The sequence below is a fragment of the Molossus molossus genome, unplaced genomic scaffold, assembly GCF_014108415.1.
Source record: "Molossus molossus isolate mMolMol1 unplaced genomic scaffold, mMolMol1.p scaffold_m16_p_1, whole genome shotgun sequence".
Taxonomy (NCBI): Eukaryota; Metazoa; Chordata; class Mammalia; order Chiroptera; family Molossidae; genus Molossus; species Molossus molossus.
In genome coordinates, this window is record NW_023425344.1 from 131634831 (window position 1) to 131654798 (window position 19968).

Below are 19968 nucleotides of genomic sequence, written 5' to 3' on the forward strand. Positions count from 1 at the left end.
AATGTAGTAATTGTGCTGTTGCTGCTGAGAATGTCAATGATGCCTATTTCTGGCACCTACCATGTGAAGACATGCAAGACACGTGCTAAACATTATACACACTTATATATACTGTTATTATACAATTATACAAACATTATATATACTGTTCTGTGAGACAGCTGAGGCTCAGAGAGGGTGAGCAACTTTACCCAACCTGCAGAGCTGGTATGGAAGGCCTAAGACAAGATTCAGACCCAAGCCATATGGCTCCAGGGCCCCGAACTTTCCCCTAAGTGACGGGGCCTCCTTATGAATGGTTTCAGTGCCCAGCTCTGCTGTCTCCCAGCTGTTTGACTTCAGGTAAGTTACTTAATCTTGGTGTCCTGTTCCTTATCTGAAAAATGAACATAAGGACAGAACACATCTCATGAATTTGCTGCACAGACACTCAGCTACAGCCTGAGGTAAAGTCCCAGGGGGTACCTTGTGGGCTGGGTGGCCCTCAGGGCCTGCAACCCAGCTCTGGACACAGCCCTGCGTGGCTCCTGCCCCACTGCCGGCAGCTGCCACAGCAGGGGATCCAGCGCTCCTCCTCAGCGTGAAGTAGTTGCCTCTCCCTGTCTGTGCCTCCTTGTCATGTATACCGTCATGCTTCTTGAAGGCAGGGTCTGATATATTCACTTGCTCCCTATATAAAGACTCTAACACACTGCAAATGCTGTCCAGTTGAGGAAAAGCTTTATCTTCGATAAATTAGGAAAGAAATCAAATGGTTCTAAGTCTGCAGTGGTTTGATCAGCAAACCACCTGGAGGGCAAGGGGACTGTAAGGAGGTGAAGCAACTCTTCTGGAGTTGCATCTCGAGATCACAGAGTCGTGACATAAACTGAATGAGGAGGGATGATAGACACTGTACATAACATGGGTAGTGGCCACATTTTGGCAAAGAAAAGGGATTCTCTCTTCAAAGTCCACTTGCTGTCCTCTCTCAAAAATAGCTTCTTTCATTTTTAATACATTTTTTGTGCACGTATTTGCTATAATGTTACCACACTATTTGGTTTCAGGTCTAAATCATCCAGATGTACTTTATTTAATGACTTCAATTTAAGCAGCATCCATCCATGTGTCAAATGTCATCAGGAGACAAATCATCACTTTGCTAGAAAACCTCTGGGGACAGGGCAGGGAAGGGAATGAGGGGCCCGGAAAAACCTCAACTTGCAAGTTTAATCTCTTTAAGGAAACGTCCCAGACATTAGCAATACTGGGTTGTTAGGACTTCATCTACAGAAACCTGTTCTCAGAGCGAGTGAGCATGTTGGCACCTACAAAGTCAGGGTGAGACCTGGAGCACAGGGCGTCCGGCTCCAGCAGCCCTGTGGTTCCCAGCCTCGGTGCCGGGGCCAGGCCAGGCCTGTCTCAGTTTGAAGACAATGTAAGGCACTAACCTGCAGTGCTCACCATGTACTTCCACTTGACCACATAGGCGTCCCCTTCGTGGAATTGCCCGATGCTCTGTTTGGGGAGCCTGCTGTAGTCGAATTCGAGGATATGCCAGACATCCACAGAGACACTGGCAATCTCAAACTGCCTCCTGTCATCCCCTTCCACCAGGCCGTAGCCACGGCCCACATTCACCCCGTCCAGCACAGTGCCAGCTGTTGTCTGGGGCACTGGCACCATCCGGGTCACATCATATGGCTTGACTTCAGCCCTGGGATCTTCCTACAAGAGAACGTAAAATAACATCTGATCAGTTGCCTATTTCTCCAGCCATTCCATGCCACACTCAGCGCTGTCTCAGTGTTACGGTGCAGGGCAGGCACGGCACTCACACGGTCTCAGGGCGTCGAGCTGCACTAGGGAAAGGCTGCGCTTATGCGGAAGACCCGGGGAAGCCCGAGCACCCACCACAGTGAACGGGGCGCCCGTACACTCAAGGTGCAAGCAGGGCTATTTTCCCTCCCAGAGTTGGGATGTAATTAGAAGCTGGTTTGCTATTCCACTAGGAAACCCTGGGAAGGCTTGTACTTTCAGGCCTCTTTTGTTGGGACCCAAACCAAGCCCTGAGACTTGAGGCCTGGCCACCCAGAATACCTTTTGCTGGGCGAGTTCCCCAGCGTTCTTCTCATTAGGTCTCTTCAGTTCAGTCCAGTCAAGAAATTTCTCTTTGAACAAAATGGTTTCATTGTGTTCTGTGAGTCTCCCAAATATTGCCCAGTCAGGCCGCCCCTGGCCTTTTCTGCAGGTGGGTGGGTGGGGAGCAGACAGGAGGAGAACAAAGGTTAAGCCAGGATAAAACTAAGGACAGAAATCTAAAACAAGCACATGTGGTTACTGAAAAAATACTCAGTATACTTAAGTAGTATATAGAATGAATGGCTTGTTCTTACTTATTTTACCAAATAAGTGACATTTTATGATTTTAGCCGGAAGCCCTGTGAAGCTTCGAGTCCGTGGAACTGATACACTGGAATGCAACGAGGGCCATGTCAGAACTGGACTCTGCTCGCACCCTAGAACATGCTTGTACTGGGGACAGCCTGGGGGCGGTGCACTGGACGGGGGGTGAGGCAGGAATTGCTTGCATATCTTCCTCGCCTCCTGGGGCCGTCCCCAGGCACCTCCAGCTGCTCAGTAAGTTTCCCTCAAGTTGAACAGCTGGGAGTTTTAAGTCTTGTTACAACAAAACTCCCCAGTCTACTATGCTCCCCTGTCACTAAACTGACATACTGTCATATATCATAAAGCAAATGTTTGCCTATTTATTTCTAGGTCACTGGGCACGACCGTAGGAAGGGAGAGTGCATGGACTCAGGGAAGGAAGTGGCACAGCCCAACCTGGAGGTCTGGTCCTGCCTCAGGATCTCAGAACGTAAACCTGTGCCTGAAACACAAGGAGACTTAGAGAATGGCACTGGCATGACCTCAGAGCCACTGCGGGTAGAGCTCCAGCTCATGGCAATAAAGGGAGTATTGCAGTAAGGCGAGTTGTAATCTTGTTGCTGTTGGAGGGTCTTGCCTCCAGTGTGTAAAAAACTCATCATCTGGAAAGCACAATAAAACAAGGCGTTCCTGTACAGCTGAGAAAATACATGCGATCGAGGGTCCAGCCCTGGGAAGAAGGTATAGGTTTTCCTCATCCCTCCAAATCAGTCTTTGGTTGTGAATTATGACCAGGATGCCTATGTCCCCTCAGACCAACGGGCAGTGCTCACTGGGTCCCGTTGTGGCTCCTGTCTCATCACGTGACTTTTATTTTGGTCCAGACTAGTTTCTGACATCACGGCTAAGGCAATCACAGAGGCTGCCTGTCTCAAGGAGACCGAAGCAGGGTATAAACACTGCTGCCTCGTCCTCCCCGGGGACATAAGCAACCAGATATCAGCCATTATGCAAAATGCAGGACTCCCTTGACAGGCCGTGGTCTTCACCACAAACAGACATGTCTTTTATACAAATTTGACTCTGCAGACTTGCTAAAATGCCTATAGAAAAAGCCCTTGGTTTCAGCTTTAGAAATGTATCTTTCAAGTGGTGAGGTTGCACAACCATGAGAGGGAACAGGCTCCAGTGTGGCGGTGGGAACAGGCGTGGGAGCCAGGGAGCTTGTCCCCATCCCCACGACATTCACTGTCCGGCGGGGCAAAGTCAGCCTCCTTATGTCTCAAGAAGGGCCAGGTGCTCAATCTTGGCTGTACCTTAACATTTCTGGGTAGCTTTTAAGACATACTGACATAAAACATAAACCCCACCTCACACAAACTAAAAACACATCTCTGGGGCTGGGCTTGGCACAAGCATTTCTAAAAACACTCCTCTGCTGGTTCTGATCTGGGAGATGTGGAAAACCAGGGGGCTGGGTGCTCCCTCATCTGCTCCCTGTCTCTGCGAACCAGGCATTGCCCATCATATGGATTCTATGCTCCAGCACTGTATTTTTTGTTTACTATACCAAGTAAAATATTATTTTAAGCCTCAACTTCTGCCTGTAAAATGCAAATTATTAACAGTACTCATTTTAGGTTAAAAGTGCACTTGTTTAAAAAGGATATAAAACCGTTTTATCTATCTCAACAGAATATTTAATTGTTTCTACTTGATAATAATAAAATCAATAATTTGATTTTAAAACAGGAAATCAAGTAGGAAAGTTGAACTTTATACACCAGTTCAATGGAAACCATTAAAATGCAATTTCATGCCCAGCCGGTGTGTCAGTGGATTGAGAGTCAGTCACCCCATGGACTGAGAGGTCCTGGTTCCATTCCTGTCAGGGCACCTGCCCAGGCTTCCAGCTCGATCCCCAGTAGGGGGCGTACAGGAGGCAGCTGATGGATATTTCTCTCTCACATTGATGTTTCTGTCTCTCTCCCTTCCTCTCAAAAAAATCAATAAACACATATTTAATAAAATAAAATAAAGTAATATGAATGCACTTGCACAATACCTAATATTATATGCTGTCCGGTGGCACACCTATTTCTAATCTGTTATATGGCACACGCTTCTTTTTTCTGGTTGTTAAGAAAAAAAGTCCCTCTGCATAAAGAAGTAGTTTTCTTATTATCATATTTCTTAGAGTTTGTGCATATTCTTATGATTTGCCAAAATTACTTTAAAAAGTCCAGTATACTGTAGAAAATATTAAAATTATAATCATTATCTTAATACTAGATCTTGCCCCCTCCTTCCAAGAGAAGGCATAAACATCACTTACTGCCAACTAAATGATAAATCCTGGAAGAATTCAAGGGCTATGCTGGGAAAGTGTGAAACTAGAAGAAAATATATTGCTTTTGTACTTTCAGATCAATGGCTAAACTCCAGACGATGGGAAGTTTTCAGATCAACATGTAATTTGTTTAAACAACTACTGTTCATCTGTCACAATAGCACCTGGAACGCTGCAGGTGAGAATAATTTGTTCACTTCAAGACATGAAATATAACACATGTCTTCCAGAAGACAACATCTGTATTTCTGTATTAGTTATGCAAAAGCTAAAGAAATGTTCTTCTGTGAATATTCATGGTACTGCATTGCAGTCGCTGATGAAAACAAAAACCTATGAACAGTGACAACAGACACCGGGGCAAGAACCGAGGCCCCTGCGGGAGTCTGCCCACGATACAAGGCCATCAGAGATCACGGTGGTACCTGGGAATAAGTGGATTGCATTCTCCCGGGTCCAGAGGATTAATGTCACAGTTCTCATAGTCAAAGGTTCCATTCCATAAGTGCTTTGCCAGCTGAAATGCTATTTTCCGTTGTGCCAATGTAACTTCTTTTCCATGCCACACGTAAACTTCACTACCAAAATCAAACACCAGTACCTGGAAGAATGGCACAAAATAATTTATTAACTGCCAGGACAACTCCAGTTGAATCAGGTGAGTGAAATGGGTGATGATACAAACCCAGATGCAGCAATCAATACGAACTCAAAAAGATAACAGATCTACCATCTGGCACTGTCAAGCCAGCCTCTACCTCATGGGTACGATTTTGTCTCATTGTCATAAATTCCCAAGTTAATGTTCCCTCCTCTAAACACTCACCTAAAACTTGTGAGTCATCTAAGAGTTAAGGATGTCTTCCTATCACCCTTCCTTTTTCTTTCCTCCTCCTTTTCTCTCCCTCCCTCCCTCCTTCCCTCCCTCCTTCCCTCCCTCCTTCCCTTCACTCACTTATATACAGGCCACTTCATACATGCCAGGCACAGAAGACCCAGTGATGCCATCTCTCTATACAATTGCAAGATGCTCAGGGCAGAGACCATATCATACTTACACTAACAGTAGGGCTTACTCTTTGCTGAATGAATACACAAGTGGGGCGCTATCTCTTATTTCTATCCCTACAGTTTGGTCTACTCTTTCGTCCTAGAATAATTTCTCCCTTCATTTCCAATAATCCAAATTATACTTAATTTCAAGCTAGGCTCAATTTCACTTTCTCTTTAAAATTATTCCTGATTATTTCTTTTTCTGTGACTTTTTAAAAAAGTTTAAATGCCCATATATATTATACAACCAATCTAGCTTCAGATTACAGTCTTTATAATACTCTTCTATTCAATAAAATTTTATGTCTTTCACTTTTTTTCCCTCAACACTTGGAATACTTAATGGTACTGGAAATGTGTATATTTTATAAATATTTAGTAGTGTGAGAGGGAAAAAAAAGGCATTTAAAAAGAAATTATATAAATGAAGCTATTATTCCTGAAATTTAAGGACTGAAAAATATTTTATTTAATATTTATACAAAAATCAAGAGATAGGGCTAATATATACATTTTTCCTAGAAAAGATAAGCTTTCAATGATTTATTGAACTTCCTCTGAATACTATTCTAAATTCTATATTAGTACTTAAAATAGCAGTAATGGTTTAAAATCACAAATAAATATCCTTTCGAAAGATGTCACCAATCTATGATGGTACTGACACTGGCTAGCATTTTGGGGGCACTTACTATTTTAGTGGGCACCCTGTGCAGACTGCTCTGCCCACTCCCTGTACCTCTTTTGACTGCAGAAGGGAGCACTTTGGGACCTTCCCCCAGTAGTCGTCATCGGGCACAAGCTTGTCATCCGTCAGACGGTAGGTGCAGTTCGTTTCGATTATGGCTGTTTCATACAGTTCATCTTCTTTTGGGTCTCCAGCAGCTTTGGGATACGAACAATAAGAGGATAGTATGTTAGATGCTGAAATGGGGTTGGTTTAGAAGAATGAGGTAGGGGAGAAGAAAGGATATTCAAGTCTTGTCATTCTCTGAAATACAGTAAACTCTTACATTGGTAACTGGTTTGGCCACCCAGAAGCTTCCAGAAATCTTTGGCTGCATGAGTGTGTGTATTAATTCCTTCTTCGATAGTTTGGATATAAGTTGCTCTACAACCAAGTTCCCTCTTTGTCTGAATTAAAGTTGCAAGTTCTGAGGCCTGAAACAAGGGAGGAACACCATTACTCGGGTGGCCACTCCTGGGGCTAGCTGGAGAGGCACACTCTGAAATCCAAGACCTGAACTGCTGTGTGTCCGAAAGGAAACCCTGGTGACCACGGGAGCCCAAGGCTCTGGTTGTCGGGTGTTTTCAACAAAGTCAAGAAAAGGTAACAAAACAATCAGAGGTCATCGATTCTTTAGAGCTACAGTTCTCAATCTACAAATTCAAAAGATCATGTGAATTGTAAAAACTACCCATGCTCTGGGCTTTTCCCCATGAGATCCTCATTTATTAGGTCTGTAGCAGAATTTCATAGGTACCTGGGATAAGTAACTTTGAAGTTACATGTCAGTTCCTTTTATACACTGAGTGAGAATAGACCCAGGACTTCAAACCTGGAGAGGTAGGTGGTAATCCCTCTAAAATATCACACTCAAGCACCCACTGAACACTTGAGAGACACTCCGGACAATATCGCTCCCCTCGCACTGGAATGAAACACTGGGCGCTTGAGAGGCTCTGTAATCATTGGGCAACTGGTAGAAGATTCTGTCAGTATATAAAGGAGATGCTCAACCAAACTATTGTTATTTTTCAGATACCAACCTTCGCCTTTTCTATGACATTTGCAAATTCTCCTACCCACAGGAAGCAGTAATGGGGAGAGAGCAGGAGGAAGCAGTCCCCGCTGTTGAGTGACGAAGCGCGGGGTTCCACCAGCCTCGTCTGCACGTGTCTTCTTCCTGAGCAGGAGACAGAAGGTCACCATCTTCCCGGAGAGGAGAGCTCCCCCCGCCACAGAAGGACCAAGGAGCGCCCCCATCTGAGCCTCCCTTTTAATTCTAAAGAGTCTGGCCTACTTCTACTAGTCCCCATGACTGGGAGTGGTAGTGGTGGTCGTGGGGTTTCAGAACAACAGCGTCACGGATTATGTTCCCTGTAGTGCTTTCCCAAAGTCACCATGTTCTTAGGACCACTGTCGGTGCCTGCTACAGGCACATATGGACTATTTGGGATCCCCTCCTCCAGGAAAGACAGTACCTTTCTGTCATTCACTTATCTAGTCTCCTTTCTACTCAACCCACACCCTGCATTTAACAACCCCTACAATTACTAACCCCTACATCAATGACGGCAGCCAGCCACCCCAGGCAAGGGCGCACCTTCCTGGGCTCTGCTTCCTCAGGAGTTGGGAAGGGAAGCCCTGAGGGGAATCAGCCTAGAGGCACGTACTGCCTGGTGCTGCTTTCAACACCTTCTCCTGAATGACTATCAAGGGATCTTTCTACAATCACACTGATAGTGCGTCTCTGGGTTAGAACCAGGAACAGAGGTTGGCTATTTGAGCCTGTCACTGAGGACAGTGGACATGCAGACACACGCGGGAAACCCTCACAGACAAGGAGCAACTTCATCCACCCTCTCCTCATGAGTACTCTTGAGCAGTTTCCTCTCGGATGCAGCCAAGTCTGTCCTCACAGCCCAGAGCTAGGTCTCCCCTGCTATGGGTAGAAGTGGTGCTGGAGTGGAATCCAGGTTGGCTTCACTGCCTCTGCTCCCCCTGGATTTAAGGGTGCGTCTCTCTCCCTCTGGCCTGCATTGACTCGTACTGCCTCAGGGAAGACAACTGTGTGTAGAGAACACTCTGAGGACTTAGGGGGTCTGGTAACTGCCAGACAGTGTGTGGCAGGAGCCACAGGCCAGAGGGTGGGGGTTGGGAAGCCGCCAAAGCTGAGCTTTTCCAATGACAGAGACTTAGGTTCAAATCTGTAGTGTTGCTCAACAGCTGCTGACGGCAGGCACAGTGCTAACCCCTAGGCCTCAGTGGGTGCAACACCTCACGGGTTTTCTGAAGCTGACTTGAGAGGAGGTAGCTCAGCGCCTGTACACAGCAGGTCCTCAAACAGCGTGAGTTCCCTTCCCATGACAGGCAGTTAAGGGCAGTCAGGACCCCTGATGTGCCTGGCTGAATGCCTGGCCAGTGGGTGACTTCTCCTGCTGCTCTTATGTACCTTTGACCTGCAACAGCATCAGTTTCTTGTAGGGCACTGCGCTGTTGTTCGAATTCTGTTCTGTCAGGTTGACGCTTCGCAGGCTGACGCTACTGAAGTTCTCTTTACTGGCTAAACCTGCCAGGGTGACTTCCGAGAAGTTGGAGTTGGAGGACACTGGGACAATAAACCAAGACACACAAAACACAGGGAGAAGCAAGACATTCAGGTGAAATGACAATGTTTACAATCAGAAATTATTCATAATCAACTAACTTTTTCTTTTAAAGTTAATCCTGAGGGGGAGAACATACTTGAGTCTGATTAACTGCACAGTGCAATGCTTACGCCCTGTAAAGAATCCAACCCTGTACTGAAAGTATAAACTGCTTGTTGACAGTGTCACAGCTCACCACAGAGACAGAACTGAGTGGCAGTGCGGCACAGCTGCTTGAGCATGAAATCAGGAGCTGACTCATTTGTTGCGATTCCACTCAAAGCTGCTATAATTCCTAACGATGCTGAGATGCTGAGATGCATTCTCAAAGAAGATTGTTAGATGTCTTTCACCAAAAGCCTTTATTTTCTACCAAAAGTAGAAAAGCAGGCATTCTATAAGGAATGGTTTAGTTCTCATCTTTTTCTGGAGGCAAAGTGATAAATTGCTGATCTCCTGAGGTTATAACAAGATGTTGAGTTTGCAATGTGGACCAACAAATGAACATGTGCCAGTCGCCACAAAGACATCCTCTGCAGTCCCCAAAAGTGGACGTGGAGGAAAAGTATGTAAAACTTGTTCCAATAAGCCTTTATTTCTCCAACTCACTGTTTTAAAAAATGTACATGCTGGAGAAGAATTCAGAACATTTATTTTGCTTGGATTAGATTCCAATACTGAAGACATATAATATACCTTGAGAATTCATGTGGCATAGCAATTCTGAAATATGCTTTCTTAGTAAACCAGTTATGTTGAAAAGACTCAATCACTTTATCTAAATACTATCTTTCTAAGAAAAGCTTAGGAAATAGGTTTATGAGTGCTACAGGAAAAGAAAAATTATAGGAAGAATATTCAAAACAGCAAGATCATGCATGTCATTATCTCCACCAAGGACACCTCTGTTTCAGAATTGTGGAACGCCACCGCTGAGCAGCGAGAGCAGACGCCCGGAGTCTACCTCCTCAGGCTCCTCGCACTGCCCTGCCCAGCTCCCCCCACTCCACACAACCCACATCCCAACTCCGAGGAGCCTGAGGGTCCCCTCAAAAACAATTGGCAGAGAACTGGTTTATGCATTAATTAATAATATAAAAATCCAGGATTAGGCAAAGCAGTGATTTGGGACATTTTCCCTTGAGAGATCAAATGATTTCCTCTTGACTAAGATTATGCGGAGAATTACCGAGTCTGAGCCCCACAGAGTTGACAATGGGTTGAATTACAAAGCCCAAGAACATCCTTCTGCTCCAAACTCTTGAAAGAAAACACAGCAAATCAGAGTAATTTAAATTTTCCAATTAATAGATGCTCAATGCTATAAGGATTTCTGTGAAAAGCCTTTAAATTCTAGGCAGATATTCTGTAGGTGTGTATGTGTGTGTGCAGATTTACTCATTTTTATTTAGTGAGTGTCTTGCGAGCACCATTACTGGCCTTTGCAAGGCAGGGAAAGGAGGACTACAATGACCACGTCACCAGCTCCCAGGCACAGATGCAGGTGGTGGTCCAAATACTCACTCTTTTCTACTTTCATCCGCTTTGACTCCATGAAGGCCACATTTAGTCTCTGCTCAGTGTACTCCTGAAGGAGGTCTTCTCTTGCTGCCAGCATTTTCAGGGGGTTCTTGGAAGCCTGAACCCGGCGCTTGGGCCTAACCGCTCGCTTGTGCTCGGCCACCGAAGAGGTCAACCTGAGGAGCACAGCAGAGCTTCGGCCTCGGTCTGTGATCACTCCTGGTTTATGGGGGTCTCTGGCCTGAAGCAGTGGGCTCCCAGTTTTGTTCCCTGACTTCATTATAAATCTTATAGCTCTTCCTCCCGCCCACCACTCCCTGACATGAAGTCACACAATCTTGGGGATGGAAGGGAAATCAAGGACAGAGCCATGTAGTTTGAGAACCCAGACAGTCCCAAAGCCCCCACTCACCCAACCCTGAAAAGCACTAACTGGGCAGCACACCCCACTCCTAGATGTTCTCAAGGGTAGAAAGTTCTTCCCTAACCCTGCACACCCACAGACCCACCCCAATTCTCCTCGTTGGAGTAATACACATCCTATGCCTTGTTACTAGCAAGCCCTTCAAGAATTCACAGCCAGCCATGCATTGCTTCTCCATTTCATCCTCTTTCCCCCAGACCAACCTATCCTTATATACAATAATTTTCAGTTCCCTCACCAAAACTCTCATAACAAGTCTCCTCGCAGCCTACTGCTCTCCTCTGAAAACTAACCACTATTTTGAAGAACAGATTGAAATAAAATAGGCTCACAAAACCAGCTATGACCACCACACATTCACGCAACTCTCTGGGGCAGAAGACCCGACACGGGGAGGTGGGTGGGCCCGTCACATGGCTTCCTAACATTCCAGCTGCTACTGCACAGGTCTCGTGCCTGCAAATTTTCTTCATTTGTAATATTTTTCTGTGTCTGAGTATGTGTAAACATACATATATATCTATGTTATATACAATGATTTAAACAATTTAAACATTTGGGTTGGAAGAGGACTGAGAAATAGTTAAATAACCATGTATGCAAATGCTCAACATATTATTTAAATATGGGAAATGGCAAATTGATAATTTTCTTAAGGTAGCAAATTTTAGAAAAAGAAGCATATTGCAACATGCAACAAATGTATCAGGAGCGGCTTACGGAAACATTATAATGACCACACAGACTTAACAACAAGATTGCCATTCAGGTAAACTTGTAGGAAAAGGATAAATGGGGTCCATAGTGGCGGGCTTAGCCTGCCCAGGGTATTCTCTCTGCTGCTGGTAAGAGCACCTTGGCTTTTGGAGGACCCAGCTCACTCCATCTCAGGAGGGGATCCAGAGACTAGCTCTGGACAATCACTGCCGTCCTTCCCCTTGCCCATAATGATTGCTGTAGGGATGGACACAGACCCAAGAAAATCCAGCCCAGAACTTCTGCTGGAACTACTGGGAAGGGAAGCTCTGTGTGCTGGCGAGGCCAGGTAAGCAGCCAAGAATCCAGAGCTGGGGTGCCACCTGCCACAGCCCGGCTGAGCGCAAAGCCACCCAAAGGAAAGCAGGCGGGAGGGAGACCACATTATGGAGACCCTCCAAGACCCTGAATTCACACCTACAGGTTTCAGGGAGGGAACCTGTAAATCCCCTCACACCATTCTTTTGCTAATATCAGTTTGACTTGAATTTCTTTCCGGTGCTTGCAGCTGAAGAAATCATAACCATAATCCCTTTTCTTAGGGCTTAGTCGTATTCCTATGTGAAGACAGACCCTTGGACATCCTGAGAAAACCCTCAGATCTACTGATTTTATAAATTATTGTCAGTTAAGTAACATGCTTTATTGATTTTCTAGTTATTTGTATTAATTTGAGTCCATGTGATCCAAATAGTTTTTAAAGTCATGAGTAAGAATTTGATATGTAAATAAAAAACAGGTATAGAAATCTCTGCTAAATGATGTTAGTCCAAATATGCAGAATATTGGAGTATATAAAAAAAATCCAGCGATGGTTTCAGGAGCAGGAGAAACACCTGTGGTACAGGCTGTGGGTGCAGGCTTTCTGCCCGGGGGCACAGCTGTGTTGGGGAGCTCCACCTCCCACAGCACTGTGTCTGGCTCAGAGAATGCCACGGGTGTCCCTTATCCATGGTTTCAGTAACCCACGGTCAATGGTATGAAAATACTAAGTGGAAAATTCCAGAAATAAATAATTCATAAGTTTTCAGTTGTGTGCCCTTCTGAGTAGCAGGATGATACCTACTGCCGTTCCACTCCATCCTGTGACTCCACAGATGCTTCCTGCCCATTAGTCCCTTAGTAGCCATCTCGGTTATCAGATCGACTGTCCTAGTATCACAGTGCTGTGTTCAAGTCACCCTTATCTTACTTAATAATGGCCCCAAAGGACAAGAGTAGTGATGCTGGCAATTCAGACACGCCAAGAAGCCATATAATGAATGTTTCCTCTAAGTGGGAAGGTACGTATGTAGTACAGGACAACACATGATATATAAAGGGTTTGGTATTTTTCACACAGTTTTAGGCATCCACTGGGGGTCTTAGAACACATCCCCTGTGGATAACCAGCACTACTGCAATAATTTGGCTGTGATGGAGTTCTATCTCAGGAGTAACAGTGAGAGAGAAGAGCCTCATGAAAATATCGGGTGGGAGCTGATAGAGGAGTCCATTCTCAGTGGGTGAAAGATGAAAACTGCAGTAACTTACTTGGGGGCATAAGGGTCGAAAATAACATCAAAGTCTTCTTCCAGCTCTACAGGGCTCCTTGGCACCGTATCGTCCATGCTGCGGTAAAATTTGGCAAAGGTTTCATCATCATCCAACTTCATCACCTCCTTGACAGATTGGCCAGTGACGGTGAGTACAGTTTCTTGCATCCCACCAACTATCAATAAACAAGCAAATAAATGACATAAATTTGTGTAAACATATTATTTCACCTGTATCTCACAATATCTTAGAAATTACTTCCTCCACAAGTTGCAGGAGTAGAAAACATAATGGTGATATCCAGGGTCCTGTGGATGCTGCGTAGGCCTTCCTTGATTTCTCGAGAACGGACTTTCAGTTTGAACAAAGCTTGCGCTGTGACATGGTAGGAGGCAGCAAGGCCGGCCTTGCTGCACACTAGACCACTAAGTTCCTTTTGCTACTTGAAGCAGAAGTAGCTTCAGACTCATTCTAGACCAGGGGTCAGCAAAATAATTTTCTGCAAAGGGCCATGAAGTACACATTAAGTTTTGCCTGGGAGGCTTTATGGCCTGTATTATAACTACTCAGCTCTGCTACTGCAGCACAATGGCAGCTGTTGACAATACCTTAACATGTAGGCCTGTGCCCCAGTAAAATTTTATTTACAAAAACCCAGGGTGAGCTTGGATTAGACCCTGGACTAAATCACTGCGACATATATGTAATAAATTTTGAATTTTGGATTGCTTGCCTTGCCAGATTAGCTACCCTATTAGACCTCCATATTTCTGGTTTAAAAGGGCAGTTTGTATTATTTCCAGCCTATTAGGGGTTAGTGTCAATGACAGGGACTCCCAAAGTTTAGTATTTGATAAGTTTCAAGTACTAGAAATTTTAATTAAGAGATAAGAGTATTACTGCATTTTATTATTTTACTTTGTATAATCCACTGACTTTTTAAAAAGTTCTCAGCATATATATATATATATATATATATATATATATATATATTTTTTTTTTTTTTAATTGATTTTTTTTTAAGAGAAAGAGGAAGGGAGAGAGAGAAGAAACATCAATGTGAGAGAGAAACATGGATTGGCTGCTTCCTGCATGCTCACCAGTGGGGATAGAGCCCGCAACCTGGGCATGTGCCCTGACCGCTATCAAACCAGGAGCTCTCAGTCCATGGGACTATGCTAAATACACTGAGCCACACCGGCCGGGCCTCCATGACTTTTATACAGAAATATTTATTTCAATAATTATTATCAGAATTTTCTTTTAAAAATTGTTTGTGATAAGATATCAGCTGCTACCTTACTGGAAACTAACATATACAATTTAAAGTTCATCAGGCCCCAAATCATGTTGATTTTGTACGAATATTATAATCTTCTTTCAAGGTTGAAAGCAAAATTAAATCATGATTCTGATGGGATCACATCCCAAGATTTAGGGTTAAGAAGAAATATCAATGGGAGTCCCCAATTTAGTACATTATCAAATGGATCAGAGCTTGGTAATACAACCAGACTTGACCAGTAACTTCATTTTTAAAAAGATAATAGCAAAGATAATGCTTACATTGTAAATCAGAGTAGTCTTATAGAAAGAAGACGATTTAGCTGAGGAGGACATTTTCACAACTGGGATTTAGAGATTCTGAGGGAGGAGCAGATTCCTTTTAGGTTTCCTTAGCGACTCACTGAGATACGCATCGCAGTGTGCTACAGGGTTATAAACCAAAGCTTCCCTCTGGCTTCTGGTACGTACCTTTGTTATTCAGCCTTCTTAGAAAGCTTTCCAGCCTGTCCAACTTCAGGTCCGATTCTAACTGCATGTCTGGTCTGGCTTCGATATCTAGGCAAGTAGAAACCATCAGTGAGACAACCACTGATGACTCTTCTGATCACAGAGCCCCTGGCATATTGGATGCCGTGGTGACTTACCTTCTAGGGGTTTGGAAATGGGTGTTGTGCCCCTTGTTTTACTGCAAATAGGGGACGCTGTTGGCGTTATGGCAGTGGGTGATGCCAAACCTGCGGAACAAACAGGGGAGCTATTTAGTATCTCAGGGTCATTTCTGGAAATTCTCCGAACCCTTTTGGATTGCTTTCACCTCCAATGTAGATTTTACGATCTATAGAATTTACATACACACGTATGTTCACACCCGAGTGAGCACATTAGGCAGGTGCCATGGCTACATAGGACCACTGCACATGTAGACAGACTCTGATAGTTCAAGGACTGCAGTGGCTGATAAGCTGCTGTTCCAAAATGAACAATGAGGATATGTGGGAAAATACGTCCATAAGATGTTACTGGAATCAGAAAGTACAACAGGCTATCAGAATACACTTGAACAAATGGAGTGTGAGCTCTGAAGGCCCCGTGTGGTGGTGGGTACAGCTGAAGAGGTCTACCTGCACCATCTCCCACAGAGGAAGAGAAGGGGCCATGTCACACGGGCTGGCAAGTGGCTGCCAGCACTGGAGTTTCCTCCAGGCTGAGGTGAGGTGGGGACAGTCTGGCCTTAGGAGCATCACTCCAAGACTATGGCTCTACTGAGCAAACAACTCAAGACTGCTAACCTTGGAGGAGAAAAGACACAGAAGAGTGCGCATTTAAACTGATCTGTGATCTTCAGAAGGGCATACGCATCTCGGGTGTGTCTGGGAACCTGTGATATGCTTTCTCATATATTTATCAAGAAATAGGGTGGGGAATCTTTAAAGGGAGAAATGGCAAGGGACATACAAAAGGGGAAGAAAGGAATTCCATCATAAAAAAGATATATGGTTGGAACAAGAAATTTTAATAAAAACAAAAATTGATATTTTCCCTCCAACTTAAATAGAAATGTTTGGAAAAGGAAATAATTAATACATTTACAAAGGACAAAATAAGGTGTTAATATTCTTTGTATTCATTTGTAATAAATGTGAAATCCTCAGATAACACTGCCACTTTAAGCATCCCTCAAAGAACACATCTGAAGAAAGTGTGAGTCACTGTCACTCACAAGGAAAAATGAATGAATGAATTGCTCTGCTCCTTCCTCCTGTGAGCTAGAGAAAAATGTATTATAGCATAAGATTTAAAAAATATGCTTAAATATAGATTAAAAATTAAGTTTTAGGTGATATTCCAGAAGTCCTCAAGATGTACATATATTTGCTTGATGTCAACAAAATTTTCAAAATTTATTTCAGTTACCAGACTTTCAAAAGGTTTGCATCAGTGAGAAAGTACATTGTCTCGAAAGATAATAAAGATAGGTGAAATTTGGTGTCACAGGCTGGGGCAGTAAATCATTACCCATTAAAAGGATGCATAAAAGACATGGAAAGGTTCATTAGCACAGAGGTCCTTGACTGGAACGCTTGTAAACAGGCAACCAGGAAACCTGGCCCTCTGTGCTGCCAGGGCGCCCCCTGCTGTCCGCTCAGGCAGCACATGAAGCAGCGCAGAGCTCTTTAGGTGAGCCACCTCTTTCCCAGCTAGAGATAAGCATTTTTCTGCAATGGGGGAGGGCAAATAGATTTAAATGACAGTGTTAAAACAAAGCACTCTCCATAGCTCTTTTCAATGACTTCTACGTGCAATACCCAGTTACCCACTCTTTTGGGGAACACTTTCCCATCCCTCTTGTTCAAAGGCATATTTTGAGTTCTTTTCTTCCAGGAGAATAGTAGCATACCACAGAAACTTTTGGAGTGGTAATTGTTGCAGAGACTCTAGTAATATCAAAAAAGGAAAAAGTCCTAATGAGGTTAGAGGGCAGTAGGATTCTCTGGTGTGAGATAATGAAAAGGAGGGTACAGTGAGCCTCAAGGCAAGTCACTGAAGTGCAGTAACTTGTGCCTGCGAAATGTGCCATTGTAACCAGATGAAATGAGGTGTCTCAGTGGCTGTGGTGTGGGGGCTGTTTTATTCTGCAGTGAGCAGACATCAGATGGCACGTAACTGCAAATCAAAAAGAGCTGATAATGCAAATGAAACGTATAACCCAGTAAGTGGTAAAACATATTTACAAAATAGGGTACAATTTTTTTCATTAGGCTAAAAATGCAAGGAAATTATTTCCTGAGCTAGCAATATAACACCTGTTAAATAAAGGTCCCTGATTTATTCAGAAAAATGTAAATGCGAACTCATCCACTAGACAAGGTTCTTGAACCTTGCTCTCCAAACCCACATAAGAGCAAATCTCCTTCCTCTGACATCACTGTGGATGAGGGCAGTGGGGTTTGGTAGCAAGGGCCTGCTTACAAATAAATTGTGATTTTTTAAGATGGAATAAGAAAAAAATGAAAAAGTCATCAGGATAAAAGTCCAGGCTAGAGGTTGGAAGATCTGAGCTCTGGTTCAAATTCTCATCTTGAATTCTTCTTGACCATGGTGGACCTGAAGGAGCTGCTTTTGATAGCACAGGATGGGGCTCATGTTAAAGTACTTTGATGTGATTATACAGTTCTGTGACCTGGTGAAGACACTCAAATGTTACTTCATTCTGTGAGAGTAAGTTATCTGCTGTTACCTTTTGACAATTCCAAGATTAGTTAAGAATTTGTTAGAGAGGATTCTTCTACCAAGATTTGAGTTAATCACAATTCACGGGTTTTCCCTCCCTCTCTTCCTTCTGCAAATATTTATTATGAGACTACAGCGAGTTAGGCACTATTTATGGGTGAGGATCCTGAAAGATTTTGAGAAAAGGAAAAAATAAACCTGAAGGAGCTGATGACAATATAACTAACTCTAAGTGAATGTAAAAACTTATCACTAAGTTAGAAAATTAGTTTTTAGCCCTGGCCTGTTTGGTTCAGCGGTTAGAGCGTTGGCCTGCGGTCCTGAGAGACCCGGGTTCGGTTCCCGCTAAGGGCGCGTACCTCTGTTGCAGTTTTTCCCCGGCCCTGGTCGGTTGTGCGGGTGGCAGCCACTCGGTGTGTTCCTTTCACATCGATGTTTCTCTCTCTCTCTCTGTTCCTCTCTCTCCCTCCCACTCTACCTGAACAAAAAATGGAAAGGTGTCCTAGGGTGAGGATAAAAAAAAAAAAAAAAAATTAGTTTTTAAATAATAGCTTGGAAATTGAAGGCATGTGCATATAGGACACAAAGGGATCCAAATTTTAACCATGTCCTACAAGATATGGAGGCTCAAAGCTCTCTGGCAACTTTACTAACCATGTGATTCCTCAATTTCACAAATGTTTGCATAACGGCTTCAAATCAGTTCCAAGAGTTCAGATGCAGAGAAACTCCTGTCTGCAGGGAAATCCCACTTCCTTGAATTGGATCTATTTTTTCAACATCTATTAAAACACATCTGGAAATCTGGCTTTGTAAACCAGAGAACTCAGGTGTGATGGAAAGGGACACAGGAATGACCCTACAAGGGAGAAGAGGGGAAACTCCTTCTTCATTGAGAAAGGCTAATTTGGGTTAACTGATTGCCAGATGCCAAAAGAATGGAAATAATTCAAAAGTAATTATGGGAAAGAACTAAGATTTGTTAACAGATTTGTAATTGCTTTTGAAACCTGTGCTCAATTTCCAAATGGCTAAGTTTTGACATTACACATTTTACAACGAAGATGATGCTGTGTATAAAAACAAAAGGTTTTTGGGAGGAATATCTCAGAAAACCTACCTCAAAACCATTTACACAACTTAAGTGAGATTGAAAACAAAAATACATCATGGCTTGATTGTTTTCATTGAGCCGTCATGGGCCCTCCGTGGGTAATGGAGAGTGTACGCACTCATGTACCACTGAACACACACACACGCACACACTGACCTTTCTTCACCATTCTTCCTGCCACGGTAAACTGGGTGGAGTCATTAGCTGCTCCTTTGCCTTTTGTCTTCCAGGCTTCCTCTCTCACAGTAATGAGGTGCTTCCTCTCTTCGATAGTCATCTGGCTCTCTCGGCTTTCTGTGACCCGCTGTGTTTAACATGAACAAAGAAGAAAATGGGAGAGGGAGATGAGAGAGGTGAAATTTAGCCTGTAACATTTCGTGAGCTGAAAAGCAGGCAAACAAAGAGGAGTAGTACCACTCTGTCCGAAAACAGCCGTAACTGCTCTATCGGAAGTAGGTTTGGCTTCTTAATTTCCAGCTTGGGTCAGAGATCACCATCAACAACACTGAAACTTTAAATCAAAACTTAGGTGTTTTTTTTTTACTATTTGTTTGCAAAATTAGAATGCCGGAATGATATTTTATAAAAATAAACAAAAATAGAGACTGCCTTCATGCCATGACCTTTACAAGGTTCTAAAATTGGTCTGTTTTACCTATCTGATTAAACTCGGGTGATGAGGAAATTTTATACACACACACACACACACACACACACACACACACACACACATCACAAAGAACACTATCATGGTCAATTATAAAGTAGGGAAAGCTGATTAGGAGTAAGATGTGCTACAAGAAGGTTTTATGGAACTTGACATACTTTATCCCAGAGTAACTATGTTATATGGGTAATTAGGCAATCAGAGCCTAACTTTTAAGTTGTAATATATCTGACATTGAGGATGAACTGTGCTACAGATAAAACCTACGTATATAATAACATTTTTAC

At 43.6% G+C, this 19968-nt stretch overlaps 1 protein-coding gene across 2 annotated transcripts in view; it reads right to left on the reverse strand.

The window, feature by feature from the left end:
• Positions 1-19968, reverse strand: part of SVIL (supervillin) — a 241688-nt gene that overhangs the window by 18227 nt on the left and 203493 nt on the right. For both annotated transcript variants that reach the window (XM_036252906.1, XM_036252902.1), the window contains 12 exons: positions 19171-19318; positions 15314-15403; positions 15138-15224; positions 13380-13557; positions 10670-10842; positions 8950-9105; positions 7544-7680; positions 6787-6934; positions 6513-6658; positions 5146-5321; positions 2083-2227; positions 1434-1710 (listed from right to left, as the gene is read on the reverse strand). In XM_036252906.1, the coding sequence (XP_036108799.1) occupies positions 1434-1710; positions 2083-2227; positions 5146-5321; positions 6513-6658; positions 6787-6934; positions 7544-7680; positions 8950-9105; positions 10670-10842; positions 13380-13557; positions 15138-15224; positions 15314-15403; positions 19171-19318 (1861 nt within the window). The remainder of the gene's footprint in view (positions 1-1433; positions 1711-2082; positions 2228-5145; positions 5322-6512; positions 6659-6786; positions 6935-7543; positions 7681-8949; positions 9106-10669; positions 10843-13379; positions 13558-15137; positions 15225-15313; positions 15404-19170; positions 19319-19968) is intronic.